Source organism: Ambystoma mexicanum, chromosome 9, assembly GCF_040938575.1.
Source record: "Ambystoma mexicanum isolate Mex_15411 chromosome 9, UKY_AmexF1_1, whole genome shotgun sequence".
Lineage (NCBI taxonomy): Eukaryota > Metazoa > Chordata > Amphibia > Caudata > Ambystomatidae > Ambystoma > Ambystoma mexicanum.
Window position 1 is genome coordinate 387,608,331 of NC_090931.1, and position 19,643 is coordinate 387,627,973.

The window sequence follows — 19,643 nt, forward strand, 5'->3', positions numbered from 1 at the left end:
CCCTCGCTTTCAACGAGCGTATTTCCCGGCCATAAAAACACCAACCAAATCTCAGCACCACCTCGCACACCTGGCAAGTTACCCAGGCATTTGCAGAGAAATCCACACTACTCCTGCACCCCCTTCTTTTGACAGGATTTCAGGATGAAATGTCGCACCAGCAACCAACATATTGCAATGCTCAACATTTCGACTCCCCACCTCCAAGACTTTCCACACAAAGAGCAGCCAATTATCAGACAACATAGCCCCTCCTCCAAAAAGTCTGTGTTTAAAGTTTAAAGGGCTTCACTTTAGCAGTGTGAGATTCCCCCAGCAGTGCCATGTCAACGCTTTGAACTCTAGGAATGTGGGATTCCTCTAGAAATACTTTGTACTTTAGGGCCACATCAGTGGTCTGCCAGTGCTATTGCACTCCTAACAATGCAAGACTTCCCCAGCAGGGCCTCACTTTAGCAGTGTGAGATTCCCCCAGCAGTGCCATGTCAACGCTTTGAACTCTAGGAATGTGGGATTCCTCTAGAAGTACTTTGTACTTTAGGGCCACATCAGTGGTCTGCCAGTGCTATTGCACTCCTAGCAATGCAAGACTTCCCCAGCAGGGCCTCACTTTAGCAGTGTGAGATTCCCCCAGCAGTGCCATGTCAACGCTTTGAACTCTAGGAATGTGGGATTCCTCTAGAAGTACTTTGTACTTTAGGGTGACATCATTGGTCTGCCGGTGCTATGGAACTCCTAGCAATGCAAGTCTTCCCCAGCAGGGCCTCACTTTAGCAGTGTGAGCTCCAACCAGCAGTGCCATATATGTGCTGTACTACTTCAGGATTGTGATTATCCTCTGTAAGGCATCAACACAGCCACGGCCTCCTACTATCAGAACACCATAGCAGAAGCTGACAACAAAAGCATTGCCCTCTTTAAAGCGGTCAAGCACTGCATCAACCTGTTACCATCCCCTGCCATACCACACTCTATTGAAAAATCCACCACCATCAACGCCTTCTTCAACTGCAAAATCGTCAAGATTATTCAGCACACAGACACCAGCTCTGCATCCACAGACGCACCTCAGTCCCTCCTCACAAAATCTCCACACCCTGGACAATATTCAAGACACTCTAGAGAATGGACCTGGTAGAAACCCTAGCAGACCTCAAATCCACATCGTATACAGATTACATTGCCTCAGCATCCATCTTCCAGACCCTCCCCGCAAAAGCTCTCCTTCCCTACCTGGAGATCATCAACAGCTCCCTAACTCAAGGCACCTCCCCATCGACCCTAAAAACAGCACAAATCCTCACTCTACTAAAGAAACCCACTCTAGATCCCGATAACCTAGGTAACTATTGCCTCATCATCCATCTTCCCTTCCTAGGTGAGATCGTAGAGAAAGTGGTAGCACAACTGCAGCAAAACATCCACACCAACAATCTCCTCCAAACCTACCAATCTGGGTTGCGACCCAGATGCAGCACAGAGACAGCAACCATACAGGTGTTCGACGATGCCCTCAACATCTTTGATGACGTTCACCCCTGCCTCCCAGTTCTACTCAACCTCTCGACCGCTTTTAACACAGTAGACCACCTGGCACTTTTGGACACCCTGCATTGGCGCATTGGGGCTCAGCAACCTTGTCCTATGCTGGTTCAAGTTCTACCTCCTCAAGTTCGCCAATGCTACTCGTCACCTGTGGAATCCCACAGGGTTCTATTCTTCCCCAATGATCTTCAATCTATACATGGAGCCGCTGGGAGCCCTCCTAGCCACACACATCCACCAATACGCCAACGACACACAGCTATACCTCAAGAACAACTCCACCAAGGACATCCATGGGCTAAAAACCTGCCTCTCGCTGATTCAGTCTTGGATGTTCAGTGCATACTTCAACCCCTCCAAGACCAAATTCCTACTCCTCACCAACAACACCGAACACCCAGTCACACAGACATGGCTATCTATCAACCATGAACTCTTGAGGGCTTCACACCTGAGCTCACCTCCTGGGGTCCACCATCGACAACCACCTCTCCTTCAAGACGCACATAGCTAAGAAAACTCTGACAGCCTGGTATCAGCTTTCCCTCCTGCGAAAGGTCAAGCCCTTCCTCCCTCTGGATAGCTTTAGATATACCGTTCAAGCACTGGTCCTATCCTTCCTGGTTGGGGGCAATGCACTGCACAAAGGCCTCCCGTTGTCTTCCCTTGTGCCCCTAAGAAGTGTCCTATACATGGTTGCATACCTCATGAAGAGTCTACGCGTATACAACCACATCACCCCGGCCCTCTTCGACCTTCACTGGCTCTCACTGCATGTACAATCACCTTCAAGTATTGCTGCATCATCTATAAGGCAATCGCCCTCAAGTCACCCAGCTACCTTGTGGAGAAATTCAGCATCTCCGGCGGACAATAAACTACCAGAACCCAGGACCTGCGAAAAGGAAAGGACCAGAAAACAAGTCTTCTCTGCCTACGCCCCAAGACTATGGAACCTCCTCCCCATCGGCATCAGACTCGCCCCCCACGCTCCTACAATTCAGAAAAGAATTCAAGACACATCTCTTCAAGGAATCTCTCTGCCTCAACACCTAGGCCCTCACATTGCCCCTCACACCACCTGACTCACTAGACGCGACCCGTCCCTCTCCTCCCTGCCACCCAGTACAGTTGTACCCCTCCCTCTGTGCCCCTCTGTATCCCACCCCCCACTGTATATCTGTTCAGTTGTTACCCCTGAAAAGCGCTCCGTTATGTATCTGTATTGTTGTATACCTCTGTAAAGGGCTCCCGTGCTTCTCGAAGCTAGGTCCGCACTCAATAAATACCATAATAATAATAATTTAACCCATACAGTGCCCTGTCAGTGCTAAAGGCTCATAGCAGTGTGAGTATCCTCCACCTGAGCTCTGTCAGGTCTACAGTGATAACTTCCCCCAGCAGTGTGACCTGAGGTACACTGTCCATGCTTTGAGACCTCACTAGTACTCGCTCACCGGTATCGGTCGGGCCCCAGCAAGGTGAGTTTCCTCCAGCCGAGTCCTAACAGGACCCCAGCAGCCAAAACTTCCTCCAGCCGAGTCCCATCAGTGTTATGGGACCCAACAGTGCAAACGTTCTCTGAAGTAGAGAAAAACCATTGTCCTATGACGGTCTCAACAGAGTATCTGTCATAGGGCATACTGAAACATTGCTTACATTCTCATAGCAGACCAACTCCATATGCAGCCCACGGTAGCAACTCCCCCATCCGGTGGAAACCAATCTGGTAACCAGAGGGTTTGGCTACTACATGAAACCTCCACGTAGGAAATCTACTGTAGCTCCTTCTGATTGTGCCTGCCGAATGAGAGACCACTTGCAAACTCAGGGAAATGCCTGCTGGACACAGGTTTACACTTTAATAACCCACTGTTATGGCCTAGAGCAGAAAGTGTACTTCAAAATGATAGACTGCAAACTCCACACAGATTCGGGACTTTCACAACGACGCGAAGGTGCCGCCTCGCTCACGTAAAAGGAAGTGCCTCCTCACTGAAGGGGGCTGTGCCTCCTGAGAAAACATCTGGACTTGTCCGATCTGCATGGGACTGCACTCGTGCCTCCTAGGCGTGGAGGTGGACCTCTCAGACAAGGAGCTGTTTTCCCCAGATGAGCAACGGTGCCCCCCACAGGCGAGGATTTGGTAAAGGGCAGTGTATCTATCCCAGGTGAAGAACTGCTCCTGTTCAGTGAGGAGCACCACCTCCCAAGTGTAGAGCTGTGCCTATCAGAGGCCTGTAGAATCTGGAAGAAGGACTCACCGGGAATGCTGCCATGTATATTGAACGGATTGCCCAATAACATGGACACTGAGGGAAGACTCGCACATCTGAAGTGTCCAGACCCCCTCCTCAAGGTGGTTGTTCTTTGTGGATTACTGTGGCTCTAGGCCATGACAGCATCTCCAGGGGACCTGATCGCTTCTGGTGTCTCCTTCCCAGCTTGAGCCGTCTCTCAGTTTGAGACTGAATACGCCTTCCTCCAAGGAAAAAGGGCCTGCCAGGTGCGCCGGGAGGTATTGGCCTTCAGAACATTTGGCAGAATAAAGTATTTGTCTGTCAAATGCAGGAAAAGAAAAAAAAGTAAGCTTAAATGGTCCCAAATGGCTTTTGAGCCTGAGGAGAGTGGCGGATTACGGACTATAGGGAAAAGTCTGTTTTTTCTTTAATGTGGAATAAACATCTGCTTTCAGTCTAATAGCGCTTTGAGAACTGTCATGAGAAAGGAAGGGGGTTCCTAGTTGTAACCGTTAAGTATAAGATTGTGCAGTGTTTTTATATTATATAAAACCTTTTTATGGCAAACTGTCTCTATGTTCTTGCCATTGCTACAGTATATAATTGTATTATGTGTGTTATCCTGTACTTAGAATATGACAGAAAGTGCCCTTGCTTGCATTGGGAGGATTAAAAATATTGATTTAAAAAAAATCAAAATGTCTCATATTATGTTTTAAATGGCGAAAGATCTCCTTTAACTCATTACAGCGCCCCTGACTTCAGACTGGTTCACAGTTGGTCTGACTTTCCCAGCCACATTCTTAATTTTCTATCGACCACTTTTCCACATTATTTTCTTTACTACCCCTCCCGCTCTTACCTCTGATGTGTTCTTCCATTCCTGATCCCACAGCTTTCGCTGCTCTCATACCTGCTGTGCATCCTCCACTTGATCACGTTGTGGCCCCTCCTCCTTTTCCTAGGCTGGTTCATAGACAGGGAGAAAAGACTCAAAGAAAAAAACTCAGCCAGCCAAGGTGGAGTCTGAGCAGTACGAGGCTTGCTCAGCACACTTTGGGAGAGAGATTTATTTTTCATTGTTGCCCTGCTGAGGTGGGATCAAGAACAAACATCTCATTTCAAAATCAATGAGACAGTGAAAACAATATGGTTGTGTGTGTTGCTGTGCCCTGGGCATTGTAATTATTTAGTGTTTTTGCACAGTGATGCTTATAAATCGTAATGATGACCCTTTCCAGCTTTGAGTTGCTTGAAGGCAATTATGAAAGAATAATAACATAACCTAAATGGGTAATACATTGCATGTTTCCATCATGGGTGAGTCAGTGTCTCACTTCGAGAATGTGTACTAAGAATAGCCACTGCACATAACCAGTCTAGTACTACTGATGTAATGTCATTTAATTGCTTGGACATGAATGTGTCGCAATGATGGCTCCCGCAAATCGAATCGCAATGCATACATTTATCAGCTCTCTGGTTCGACATTCCTAAAGCTATATGTTTTGCATGATTTATGAAGATGATAGTCAGTGGAGTAGTTCAATAAAGCATCATGTAATCATTGATTGTGGCATATACCGGCTGCTCAAGCCCGGGGGCCTGATTGAAGTGAAGGTGGTTAATGGGGGCTTAGGCTTTATCATGCTGGTATAGTTTGCACGTTTGAGCGATAAGGCTATTCCACGTCTGGGCGACAAAGCTAGCCCCACCAGGGCTGATCACCCGGGAGTATTTTTACTATGGGGATAATGTTTGTGTTCCAAAATGTAACGAGCTTGGAACGTGAGTATGTTTCCAATAATTAAAAATGAAGGGAAACCCGGTCTCCAAGGAAATTCAATGTAAGCTTTTTCACAAATGAGTGAGCCGCTTTCCATTTCCATTGCATGTGAAGAAGGATGCACTGTCACCAGACTGTAAGTAAGAGAAAAAAAATGGGAGGCGTCCAGTGCCCCTCAGGTTCCCCGAAACTGTAGCGCAATGCTAGTAGGTTTTGCTGGCATTGCGAGCAATCTGATTGGCCACAATATACCTCTTGGTTTCTAATAGATATTAACATATATTAATATATATTATTTATTTATGATAGCATTGGTTTTGGTAAGTGTATGAATTGAGTTATACGTATTTATGGAATGTGAAAAGTTTACTTGTAAACTATAACACATTAAATAAATAAATAAAATTAACATATACATTCATGCGGATAGTAACTGCCAGACCCATCTAATCTTTCTGTAATATTAGCCACGTAAAAGCAGATGGCGCAGTGTTGTCCGTATAAATGGGGTAGAGGCATGTGTCTTTTAGTTTTTCTTTTCTTGCACTCACTCAGATGCAGTGTGAGGATTTGCTGAAGTGTGACTCATTTAGCAACGCATTCTTGCTCCAGGCACATGATGTATGTTCCTTTTGATTGCAGATGCCCTTCAGGCAGGCCCATGGAGTCTCTGGGAAGGCGGTCCACTTAGCCGAGACAAAGGAAATCTCTGTGAAGAATCTCTCTCTGGATGACCTAAGGAGCATTAGGTGTGTGATCCAACTTCCCACATCTTGTTGAAGGTTGACTCTATAAAGCGCCTCTCAAGATGATCCCAGGGGCTTATGGTTTGTCTTCCCAAATGTCCTTGAAGGCATCTTTGTAATGCAACACTCTTATTTCTGGTGTTCCTAGATCTAGTTTCTAAAGCAAAGTGTTGCGTAATAGAGAGAAAAGTGATCAATGATACACAATTTAGTATATTCCAGACTATCAAAACTATGAAGAAAATACAGTCCACATAAATGTAGTTTTCCTTGATCTGTTTTAAGGGTTCTGTGTTTGTTTCCACTAACACGTCCACATTTGTTTTCTGCATTTTTTACTGACTTGGCCTTCCTCCTGCTTCTCATGGAGGATTCCCTCAGATGCCCCTTCTTATTTGAGCTCCCATTCCGTTCCCCATCTGTACCTATTCCTACTAACCTTCTGTGGTTTTTCTCCATGCTTTTTAACTCCATGAAATGCAATGGAGTTTTGCTAATTTTCCGACCATTTTTTTCTGGTAAACTTGGCAAACCCAATATGTCCGCCAATAATCATGCCATTCTACTATTCGGCAAAAAGTGAATATGTCAATGCCACATTTGGTGAGCCTTGCAAAGGTTAAAGGTGGTAGAGTTGCAACACATGCACACATTTTAACCAATGTATTAATATTGCATTCTTTGCTCAGTGGTAGCTAAAAACAACTTTATTTCAGAGCAATGTCCCCAAGGGGCAGTCACTACCTACTGTCTTTCATTGGATGTTTGTTAATCATGTTGCAGTTTTTTTAAAAAACCGGCTTACCAGTGTCAAAATGTGGGTCCAACCATTGCAAATTTTAATGCATTCTTATCACGTTTAATGTTTTTGGGTGGTGACTAACCTTTGATTCTTCTGCCACTTAGGTAGGTACGGTCTGGTAATTGAAATCAGGGGTACATGTGCAATTGAGGGATTTAATCCGTTGAGTAAAACTTCCAAGTTAATTTAGGATTTACTACGAAGGCCCTGATCTCTGATGCATCTCTTCCAAGGTGCAGGAACTCTTTTATATTTGCTTGTCACAATAAGCAAAAACTATTTTCAGTTAATAGGCAAATGAACAAACTAAACTATGAATTTGATCTGAAAACATATCGTTAATACTACTTAAGGTATGTCAGTGAATATATTTTTACAATGGTACACATGCAACATTGGTTAAAGGTACTTTAAAAATAGTTTGAAATTACTTGCAAAGGAATTTAGCTTCATTAGGATGTCACTCAAATGTATAACCGTCACGAAACGTAATTTCTACAGAAGGCAAGATGAATTCACCCATTCTTCCTTGTGGATTCGATGGCATATGACGTCAAGCTTGACATAACACTTCACATCAACAATGATAGATCTGATCTCTTAACATCACAAAGGATATCACAGTGATCTTGCTGAACTTTAGGGCACAAATAAATCCGCGAAATATCTCCTAAACATTCCATGAAGTGAAGAGATCTCATCTTAGGCCCTAGCATGGAGATCAAGCAAATTTTTGAAATTGTCACTATAACTGCAAGCAAACTATCCACGTTGTCCCATTGGATTCTGTTGACAAAACATTTCAAGAGACATTTACCCACCAAGTAGCTATTTTAGGAACTTGCAAATTGGCTAAATCTGTACTAACATGTACCGCCTTTACACCTGCTTGTTTTAATTGTGAGTTTGATCTTACAACGTGGAGATGGCCTAGCCAGACAGTTCAAAGGCAGCACGACACCAGAGGTTTGGCTTGACTCCAGTTTAAATAAAGTATGGGGTTGAGAACCCTCTTTTTTGTTGTCGGGGGCCTATTTCATGAGGGACTACACTTAGCATATATATGAACAGGACATAGGCTTCCCCTCCCTTTCACACCTGCAGATCTGTGTGATGCACCCCACTTTAACAGATCATCAAATTGGTCTGTGTTAATCACTAGCAGATCATTAACTCATGTTAATATAACAAGTTACAATTTATTTATCATACGCCGTTTAAAAAAAAATGTGGCCTGTCCACAGGCTGTAGATTACGACAGATAGAAAAATAGTATAATATTACAATATAAAAAAGTCGACTTGAAAAGTGTATTGAAATGATATCAACACACTAAGTCACTGTATACTAACCTCACTACACCATATGTGCAGGATCACCCTATAGTAGTACCACATGAATGAAAATATGGTATTTGCAGGTGCTCCAAAAAAGATTGTATATAATATTTTTCTATCTGTCGTAATCTACAGATTTTATCTTTCCAGAAATTATCTTTTTTCAAGTTGTCTTTTTTTCTTCGTTTTTACGCAATTGCTGAAATGCTGAATGCTTAATACATTTTTATTTACAGCGGAATACCTTTGCTGAATTGGGAGTTGCAGTTATAGAAAAATTGGAGAAATTAGACTCCAGGAAAGCAAATTACATTTTTATGTTTTCTTGAAGTGTTGTCAGATGTGTTACCAAGAAAGACATATGCATTATGGCAATGAATACAAAATGACTGGGGGTTGATGCTATGTTCTGTGTCCCTCACAGCACGCTGTTTGAAAGTGACGTGTCTCAGGTGTGGAACTACACAAACAGTGTGGAGCAATACACTGCAGCTGGCGGAACAGCTAAAAGCAGCGTCAATTCTCAAATCGAACAGCTGAGAGCTTGGATGAAGAAAATTAAGGATTAACGTGCCAGCCTTTTAAAAATATTACCTTTACATGAAATAAATACATATTTCCATGTGTATACTTCTTTATCCTCGTAATGGTATATTTATTGCTATTCTTCAGTCAGTAATTTGCACAGTATCATGTGAGTATTGGCTGTTTATTTGTTGCAAATTTGTAGATTTTTAAGAAACGATGTTGTTTTGCTTTGTTGGGCCTTTTCTTTCTTGCAATGGTTGGCTTTTCATTCTTGTTATGCCTTTTATGCCTTGTCATGCATTTTAATGCCTCGGGTATACCATGTTGCGATATGCGGGTTCTTGATTTTTTTTGGCCCCTCATTACACTGCTCTCCAGGCATCTTTCTACTTATACTACATGTCTCCCAGCTGTCTCGTTGTGATGCTTCAACAAGATGCCAGACAGTTTTTGCTTCTACATGTCCCGCTGCAATTCTGCTTCAAGAAGCTCCACTATGATTTTACTCCTTGGGATTTTCTCCCATGTATCCCCCAGACATGTTGTCCGAGGTGGCCCGTAGTCATTTTGCACTGCTGGGATTTTGCTATGAGGTGCTCCACTGCAATTCAGCTTTTAGGTGTCCATTGAGAGATTTTTCACATGTGCTTTTTCACTCACTGTTGACTTGATACCAAATGCTGCCTGCTCCCAAATGTCTTCCGCTGTCTTTCTCCAATGTGATAATGGAGCAAGCGCTATAATGTGCCCATTGCTAGGAGCACCGTCCCATTCAGGGTGCTTCAGGACTTCTCCCAAGAATTACCATAATCGAGGTGCAGACTTTGGCATGGCCACACCAGATTGATGCTCAAAATCCCCATCGAGGTCTACACTGGCACCTCCCTGCACAAACCTGTTTAAATTCTTCATTTCAACACACAATGGCATACCAACTAAGCCACCCACAAAAGGCAATTAAACACCCCTCTCTGCACACCTCAAACATCAAAAGCCTACACTCTCCAACATACTTATATATCTCAGTCCTGACCAATCTATCCATGCACTATGGACGCACAAGGCTCCCTTCTGGACACAAATATCTCAAGTTCTCTTGACACAAACCTCCTAGAGACAGATGCACACACAGTATTTGGTGTAAAGAGGTCCCCTGTCTCAGTCGGGGACCTCCAGAGGGGTGACCAAGGAAGCCAGATGACTCACTATGAATATGGATTCAGGGCACAGGACCCCCTGATTATCTGCACTATGCCCTGTCTCATGGTAGGGAACCATCATATGGTGCCAAGTAGAGTCTGGTCCCGTTTGAGTGATGCATCTTCTATGGCTAGGAGATCTGGCAAGGCCAAGGACTTGACCTTGTCATGATGGGTTAAGAGCACCCCATTTTATTTATTTTATTTAAATGTTTTATTGGTTTAAAACAAGACAAGTTAAAACCTTTAACATACAATATCCTTTCAAAATCAAATTGGCTTTCATATATCACTCTGAATCTCCCCAATGAATAATCAGGACATCAAAAGCAAGAAAGGAAGATGGGGATAAGCACAAATTAATCCTAAACAGGCTTGTTTAAACCCTCCTCTTCTAATTCCTTCCCTTTGTTTAACACTAATTCAACCATCTTCATCACCGCAATTACCAAACTGATCTTTTCCCCCCTGAAGAACCCATTCCCACCATTCAGAGGGTCTCAAAGTTCCACCAGCAGCCGCATGCCCCTCTAGATATGCACTACTGACTTCTTGCAATGACTCACAAGCGGTTACCAAATGGAGTAGCATTTCTATGGAGCCCTTCTCCTTACAAAATCGACATTCGGCATTTGTGATCCCCGGCATTTCCCTCGTCCATTGTACCTCTCGGGTACTTAAAATATTCAGCTGGCATCTAAGGAGTAGATCCCGATAGATCGGTGAAGGGAATTTTTGTAGATACAATGGGAGAGAATTCAAGCCTTTTTTTCCGCATTGAAAGGCTATCTCAATTTGGTTAATCCCCATTGCTCTACAGTGTTAATCCAATCCATAGCTTTTAGTTTCTTTTTTACTTTAGTAGGATTGGCAACCAGTTCACCTATTTCTATCCCCCTCTGTTCCAGGATGCTCTCCACCCTCATCCTCCACTGTGTGAGATACCTATCATGCTCTTCTTTCTGGAAGTCCAGAATTGTGAATGGGATCACTGATGATTCACAAACACATTTCCTATATAAGGCAAGTATTTTCCACAAGACCATGGATTCGAGAGATTGCAATTTCAATTCTTGTCTAATTGAGCTCATTGGCAGCGCATTTAGAAGACGCAATACTCTCCGTCAGAACCAGCCTTCCCCAAATTTTCCATGATATTTGTAGGATAGTGTGATGCTGGAAATGCATTGGAGGGACAGGGCCTCCCTGTCCTTGTCCTGTGGTCCTTTTTCATTTGTTTTCTGTATTGTTTTCTGCCCAGGAGTCCATGTGAGACTCCTGGCAGTGCAGCTCTCCCTGTTTTTGGTTTGGTGTACATACCCATAGGATACCCTTAGGGCACCCATGGGTGGGGTCCAACCCTGTGCCCCTAGTGTATGTTATTGGGCACCTTTGTGTGGCCCACAGAGCAGGGTATGGGCTGGTGGCAGCTCCGTGTTGAATTTGACAGGTGCTTTGAGTATCCTCCATTTTGGACACCCAGGCCCTAGCATTGGAATCAGTTGATTCCTGATAGGAAACAAGATGGCCCCTGTGGCCTCTTGCTTTCTATTGCCTGTTACCTTGCTTTCCCAAAGTCCTGGGAAGCCCTGGCTCTGTCCCTTCCCCCTGACTGACTGTTGGGTGGAAATTCCATATATGGTGTTGTTGTGAAGTCCAGGCCAGACTGGCTGGAGCCTTCCCAGTGACTGTATGTTGTGGGTACACCCTGTGGGTGGGACCTGGGTGAATGGAGTGTGTGACGAATATGCACTTCTTGTTGTGGTTGTCTGGTTTCTGGTATGAGAGACAAAGACTGAGACAGCCCTGCCCGAAACTGGCCTGAATGCAGTGTGTAGTGTTGAATGGCTGGGTACCTGTCCCAATACACATAACTTGTTGTCAGTGTCTAGAGAGAAGTTAATGCCCTGAATGCACTATGCACCTGATTGGCTGCCTGCCTGCATGAATGCCCTTCTGACCGATTGGTTGCCTCAGTGTGACCCAGCAGAATGAATGGGAGATCAACTAGTATATCTGTGGACCTCTCACTGCTAGAATTCGTGTTCAGAAGCTGAAGAGAAACTGGAGTTGAAACTGAAGCTTCACCTTGAAACCCTGCTGGAAGAGAAGTCTTGCTGCTGCTCTACTTCGTCGATCTGAAAGCTGCTGTGTCTCCAACAACTGACCCAGAGAGGACCTGGTTAGGCTCCCTCTTCCAGAGCTACGAGGGTCATTGTGCACTGCTAATCTTTGCCAGCGCTCGCTGGTAGACAGACCTACGAAAGACTGCTGACCAGAGACAGGGACCGCCGCGGAATCACAAGGAGAAATGCACGGACACTGTTGTCCATCACCACCGCCGTTGCCGACCGGAGCCGCCGTGCTCCCTTTATCTAAGTATCATTTGATCCAAGGACACTCTAGCCTGCACCGTCGACCGCTTTGTCCCGCCGGAGAAAGTCGAGGCTGCCGACGCACCGAGGAGCATCCGCTGGTGGGTTTCCCGCCACCAGAAGACCTCATAGTCGCTGACGACCCAATACCCTTGCTGGGCCAACGTTGTTCTAACTATTTGTGGTCTTGAACTATCGTCACTGAGGTGCCCCGCACGCCTCTTTCTTGCAGGATGCCAACGCTCCGTCGTCAACGAGCACTGCTTGGATTGAAGCTGCCCCCTCACCGTCGTCGTTCAACTCTTTTCCCTGTGGAATCTCGATGATCGTGGCTCCTGCCTTAAAGGGAGCCGCTCAAGAAGGATCCGTCGACGACCCGACGACGAACTCTGCTATTCCAGGTACATTCTGGTTGTAGAACAATTTTAGAAGGAAATAAGACTTCTAGAACAGTATATGGACTTGGCTTGTGATATATCTTTACTTTACAGGTTGCCCAGGTGGGGGGGATCTCCACCCAGAACTGTGTCTAGGTAATGGGGCCAGTAGTCTGCCAATTGTTCTAACCAACTGCTTTCCTACTATGTCTATTGTTGGTTACCTTTATTAATTGATTTGTGTGACATTTAACCAGAGTACAGTTGATGCACTTTAAAGTAATCTAATAATAATTGTGGTACCACTTAGAACTGTATATATTTGCCATTGTAAATTTGCTGAGCACAAAGTGAGTTATTGTGATTGTTTACATAACCTTGTACTTAATTATATAAGGGCTGTGTTTTAACTAATATAGTGTGTGGACATTCCTTTGTGGGGATTGGGGGACTACACTGTACTTCTGAACCAGCCTGCATCACCTCCTGAGAAGCTAGGCCTTGATTGCTCGTCCATTGCTACCACAATAGAGAATCTTGGTTGGGGTCCTCTGTGCCTCTCCTCTTCCATATAGAGAGCAGAAGTACAGACCCCCCCTCTCCAGTCTTTACAGATAGCCTCTGCTCCATATATTAGAATTTGTGCTGCCTTCTGTTTGTAGAAAGAGATAGTAAGGACCATCGAGACCTTCCCAAATCTCTGATGGAAGGCCATTCCCTGATTGGTTAGGGAGACTAGCCTAGACTTTAGATGGATCTCATTCATGCTCCTATTTATAACTACTCCCAAGTATACCATGGATTCTACTACTTCCAATGGACTTGCCCCCACTCTCCACGTAAATCCCCTAGTCTTTTTTTTATACATTGACTTCATGGTCAATATTTTAGATTTGGCTATGTTAATCTTCGTGGCGTTTTCGCTCAAAAAGTTGGTAAATCTGTCAATCCTCCTCTGGAGACCAATGGGTGTAAAATCTAGAAAGACTAAATCGTCCGCAAATAGTATCCATGGCACATCCGTACAGTTTATTTTTGGAGGAAAGGCGGTCACATCTTTTTGTGACTCAGCCAAATCGGCAATATAGAGGCAGAATAACAAGGGGGCCACAGCACACCCCTGTTTTAACCCTTTCTATGTGGGAATTTATTTTGACAGATGACCTTTAGTTAATAGTCGAATCCTAACTGAGGTATCCATATAGAGGGCCTCCATGGGCTCTACCAGGTCGGCGGGGCATTGCCAAGTTCTAAGCTTAGCCCAAAGTTTTTCCCTAATTACCCTGTTGAACACCTGTTCGAGGTCTATAAATGCTAGATAAAGGCAGGATTTTGATTCTAGTACCATCGCTTTAAGCATGTTGATAATAAAGAGATTGAGGGTGGTCCCTACCCCCTTGACAAACCCGGTTTGTCTGGGGTATAGGATACCCCTCCTCTCAGCCCGTGCTTCAAGTCCCTCAATAGGACTGTAGCGAAAAGCTTTCTGACTGAGTCAAGTAGAACAATCGGATGGTAATTTTTAGGCCCCGCCTGTAAAGATTGGAGGGGGTGTCTGTATTTCTGCTCTCTATATGGTAGAGAAGAGGCACAGAAGACCCCAGCCAAGATTCTCTATTACAGTAGCAATGGATGAGCAATCAAGGCCTAGCTTCTCGGGAGGTGATGCAGGCTGGTTCTTAAGTACAGTGTAGTCCCCAAGCCCCCACAAAGGAATGTCCACACACTGTATTGCTGAAAACACAGTCTTTATATAATCAATATTCAAAGGTTATGTACACTATTACAATAACTCACTTTGTGCTCAGGAAAATCAACAATGGTAAATATCTACAATTCTAAGGTGGTACCACCAATATTAGATCTCATTAAAGTGCATCAACTATCATGTAAAAATGTCACACAGATCAATAAAGAGGAAACCATCCAATAGAGAGAGGAGGGAAAGCAAGATGGTTGACACAATTGGCAGAATGCTGGCCCTGTTACCTAGACACAGTTCTGTGTGGAGATCCCCTCACCTGGGCAACCTGTAAAATAAGATATATAGCACAAGCCCAGTCCATATATTGTTCAATAGTCTTATTCACTCCTATAATGTTTTTACCCCCCCAATGTACCTGGTGGAGTAGAGTTCTTCGAAGAGGCGGCAAGAGATCCTTCTTGAGTGACCCCCTTTAAAGCGGGAGTCACGGATCATCGAGAGGCGTCAAGCAAGGTGAACTTGGCGTTCGGTGTCGGGGAATCGACAACCGTTCTTGAGTGCCCTCCCTTTAAAGCAGGAGTCACGGGTTGTCGAACGTCCGACGGTGAACAGGGTAGAGCAGCGTTGATGAGACGGCAGCTTTGATCCGAGTGGTGCTCATCGACGACGGAGCGTTGGGATCCTGCAAGGAAGAGGCGTGCGGGGCACCTCAGTGACGATAGTTCTGGACCGCAAAGAGTGTAAAGAACTGTGGCCCAGCAAGGGTGTCGAGTCGTCGAAGTCTTTGTGGTCGTGAGGTGGCGGGAAACCCACCGGCGGATTCTCCTCGGTGCGTTGGTCGTCCTCGACTTTCTCCGGCGGGATAAAGTGGTCGACGGCGCGGACAAGGGAGTCCTTCGATTCGAATGTTCTTAGGCAAAGGAGCGGGCGGATCCGGTCATCAGCGGCACGGCATCAAGTGGTCCCCGCGTCTGGGCAACACAACTTCAACGGGCCTCCAGCGGTTACAAAAACCTGCGAACCCTGGTCGACGGCAATGGATTTCGACGGCGGCGAAGTCCGGGTGCTTCACTTCGATCTCCTCAGCGGTCCCCGTCTCCGGTCGGCAGCCTTTCGAGGGTCTGGCGTCCGGGGAGCTTTGGCGAAGATTTAACGTTGCTCGATGGTCCCTCGGAGCACGGGAAGAGGGTGCCTTAACAGATCCTCTCTCAGATCAGTCTTCAATGGATTCGGCAGCTTTCAGATCGGTCGAAGCAAATGCAACAGCAAGTCTTCTTCTTCCAGCTGGGCGTCGAGGATCAGCAGTTCCAGTTACTCTTAAAGTGTAGACACAGCTTCTGAATGCTTCTGAACAATTTCCAGTGGTGAGAGGTCCCCAGATATACTATTCTGTCTCTCATCCACACTGCTGGGTCACACTCAGCAGCCAATCATACAGAAGGGCATTCATGCAGTCAGTCAGCCAATCAGGCACACAGTGCATTCAGGCCATTCTCCTCCCTCTCAGACACTCACAACAAAGAATGTGGATTGGGACAAGTACCCAGCCATTCAACACTACACACTGCATTCAGGCCAGTTTCGGGCAGGGCTGTCTCAGTCTTTGTCTCTCATACAAGAAACCAGAGAAACAACAAGAAGTGCATATTGGTCACACACTCCATTCACCCAGGTCCCACCCACAGGAGGTACCCCCAACATACAGTCACTGGGAAGGCTCCAGCTAGTCTGGCCGGGCCTTCACAACACCATATATGGCACTTCCACCCAACAGCCAGTCAGGGGGAAGGGACAGAGTCAGGGCTTCCCAGGACTTTGGGAAAACAAGGTAACAGGCAATAGAAAGCAAGAGGCCACAGGGGCCATCTTGTTTCCTATCAGGAATCAACTGATTCCAATGGCAGGGCCTAGGTATCCCAAAATGGAGGACACCCAAAGCACCTGTCAAATTCAGCATGGAGCTGCCATCAGCCCATACCCTGCTCTGTGGGCCACCCACAGGTGCCCAAAAACATACACTAGGGGCACAGGGTTGTACCCCCACCCATGGGTGCCATAAGGGAATCCCATGGGTCTGTACACCAAACCAAAAACAGGAAGAGCTGCACTGCCAGGAGTCCCACATGGACTCCTGGGCAGAAAATAATACAGAACACAAATGAAAAAGGACTACAAGACAAGGACAGGGAGGCCCTGTCCCTCCAATGCATTTCCAGCATCACAATTGCCCCCCCAGACTGAGGTGGAGGGGTGCCTAATCCCCCATCACACCGCCCTATCCCCTTTCTTAAAAATGGGCACAATGTTTGCCTCCCTCCAGGTTGATGGAATCTCCCTGTTCTGCATGGTCTGAGCAAATATAAACACCAAAAGCTTTCCCCATTTTTCTTTATTTCTTTTGAGTTCTTGATTGGAGAGACCGTCCAACCCCGCCGCCCGAGCTGAACTTAGATTTCCTATCATCATCAAGGCATCAGTCTCATCAAATGCAAAATTCCAATGAGGGGAGCCACATCCTCCTCTGTTGCTCAACCCCCAAACCATGATTTGCAAATAGAGAGGTATAATGGGATACCCAAGCTTTTTCTGGCACCATGCTAATACAGTTAGGCGGTCGGAAGGTTCCTCCATTATTAATGAACTCCCAGAGATTCCAGGAGTTTTTTTACACAGACTACTTTGAGCATATGCTTAGCATCATTCTGTGCTCTCATTATTTTCGAGGCATTTCCCCAGTTTTGGTATTTTTGTCTGGCTTTACGGATTCTTTCGCTCTTACAATCCTCTCCGTCTCTCCAAATCTTTTTAATGACATTCTCATCAGCATCTCATCTTTACCAATTCCTGATCGTACACATGCTTTTGAACCCATTCCCCTTTGCCTTTGTTACCCCTTTTCTGCACATAATCCTTCAATATTCCCAGATACTCTACTTCAATAGGATCCACGTGAACCAAAGCTCTGTATCGACCAGCTAATTGTGTCACCTCAATCGGTCTTAACCTTAAGCGACTTTATTTTCCCCATTCCAATTCAACCTCTCCCATTTTCTCCAAAAAATCTTCCCGCTCAGATATAGAGATTGTCAACAGGTCATGGTCACTAGAATCCTGTTGCATTATCTCAAATCTCTCTATCTTTTCCCTTCGATTCGCTGGCACAAAGCAATAGTCAATACATGATTTCAGTCCCCCACATTTCCATGTACAACTCACTGGAATGTTACCCATAGTTTGGGCATAGAGCATATGCATATCTCTTGATCTCATGCAATGCATCCACTTACATGCTCTTTCACTCCATTTACCCTCTTTCAGCAGATAACCAGTTTTGTCGAATAGTCACGTACTTAGATCTCCACATATAACAATTCTAGCATCATCCCATTCCCGCATTGCTACATCCACAGCCCTCATTATTGACTATATTAGCTTAGTTTCTTTCGCCATATTTACTCTCCAGTAAATGTTAATTACCAGTAACAGGATTTGTTGGTCTTCCCCCAGCTTTGGCAGAGACAAAATCTGAACATAGGGGTTTGGACATTCTGCACTCATAACATTCCGATTCTATTTTAATGAGGGCTACTAGCCCTGAGAAGGGACGACCAGTTAGGCCTTTTGGGGCAGGGTTCAAGAAGGCAACATATTCATCACAAATCTGCATCACTCTTAACCATGTCTCTTGGAAGCAGAGTACATCAAATTTCTCTAGACAATGGGAGCTTTCCATAAACAGAGCCCGAAAGCCCATAGTGTTCAAAGAAGCAATTCTGAGGGGCTGTGGTTCAACAGAACCTTGAATCTATTCCCCCTTTGCAGTTCCAAGCGCCCCTGCTAGCCAGTTCCATGATCTATCCTCCACTATAGAGGCTTCTTACCTCTCCCCCTCCACAGCTGAGTTTTTCTTCTGATTCACCACCGTAAACATCAGTGGAAGTTAGATCTTTTTTTGTGAATGAGGAGGGTTTAGCATCTGGCCTAATCAGGGTCTTCTTGGCTCCTTTATCTCCTTGCGTTGTGGCAGGTAAAGTTACAGCAGTTTTCATTGCCTCTCTCCAATTTTCTCGAATCCTCGCCTGATAGTCGCTTACTTTGTAGCCCAAAGGTAGACATTTATCCTTCTTCGCTTGTGAAATCCAGTGCAATACAACCCAATCGACGATCCTTTTCAAGCACAAATTCAACGATTTGAATGTCCCCTGAGATATCTTGCGGGTGGGGAGGATGCAATGAAGCAATCTTAGAATGTTCCTCCTGTTTAGTACCGGCTCACTCGGGCCTGCGACAATTCTTTCTAAGTATATCTTGGGAATAGCCTGTGGGCTCGATTTAGTGCTGGGTCTTTGACTACTTTTGACCCGCCTCCCTGGTTGTTCCCTCACCTCCACCATCTCTTTCAATCTCCTCACTTCCTCCCCCACGGGTATTTTAGGGTTACCTATTAGCTGACTTCCATTTCTCTTTTCTTCTAGTTCCACCCCATGTGGGGTTCTTTTTAATTGGCGATTGGGTTTTCTTGGCTCTATGCCTTTGTTCTGCCCTATTTTGAGGCTTTGTTGCCAGGTCCATTTGGCTCTCAATTTTGGCCCATTCAGAGCTACTCATATCTTTCCAAGCGTCTTCTTCTTGTACTCTCTCCATTTCCTCAATGCAGTCACTTAGGCCTGTCTCTGAGAGGTCAACTATTTCCACCTCTTCCACATTCTTCAGTGCATTTTCCAGTTATTTAACAGATTACGCTACCAGGAGAATTAGTTCTTTCCTTGCTCGCTTGGTAGCCGGCCTATTATCTATAGGCGGGGGTGAGCATAGATTTCTCAAAAAGGCTCTAGGTCCATTATATTTCCTCTTGGCCATAAGTGGCATGTTTTTAGATTTTTTTTCTTCACCTGTATACTTTTCTTAGGGTCATTGCTAGGAGCTTTGATCGCATCGGGAGGTTTGAGCGGCTTAAACATTGAGAAGATATTCTCCTCTATGACCGAATTTGGTGAGTCCTG

The 19,643-nt window shown here is 45.3% G+C and overlaps 1 protein-coding gene across 4 annotated transcripts in view; it reads left to right on the forward strand.

The window, feature by feature from the left end:
- Positions 1-9,092, forward strand: part of ASL (argininosuccinate lyase) — a 280,073-nt gene extending 270,981 nt beyond the window's left edge. For all 4 annotated transcript variants that reach the window (XM_069614866.1, XM_069614867.1, XM_069614869.1 and 1 more), the window contains 2 exons: positions 6,214-6,320; positions 8,881-9,092. In XM_069614866.1, coding sequence (XP_069470967.1) covers positions 6,214-6,320; positions 8,881-9,025 — 252 coding nt within the window. In that variant the 3' untranslated portion in view covers positions 9,026-9,092. The remainder of the gene's footprint in view (positions 1-6,213; positions 6,321-8,880) is intronic.
- Positions 9,093-19,643: the final 10,551 nt, after the last annotated feature.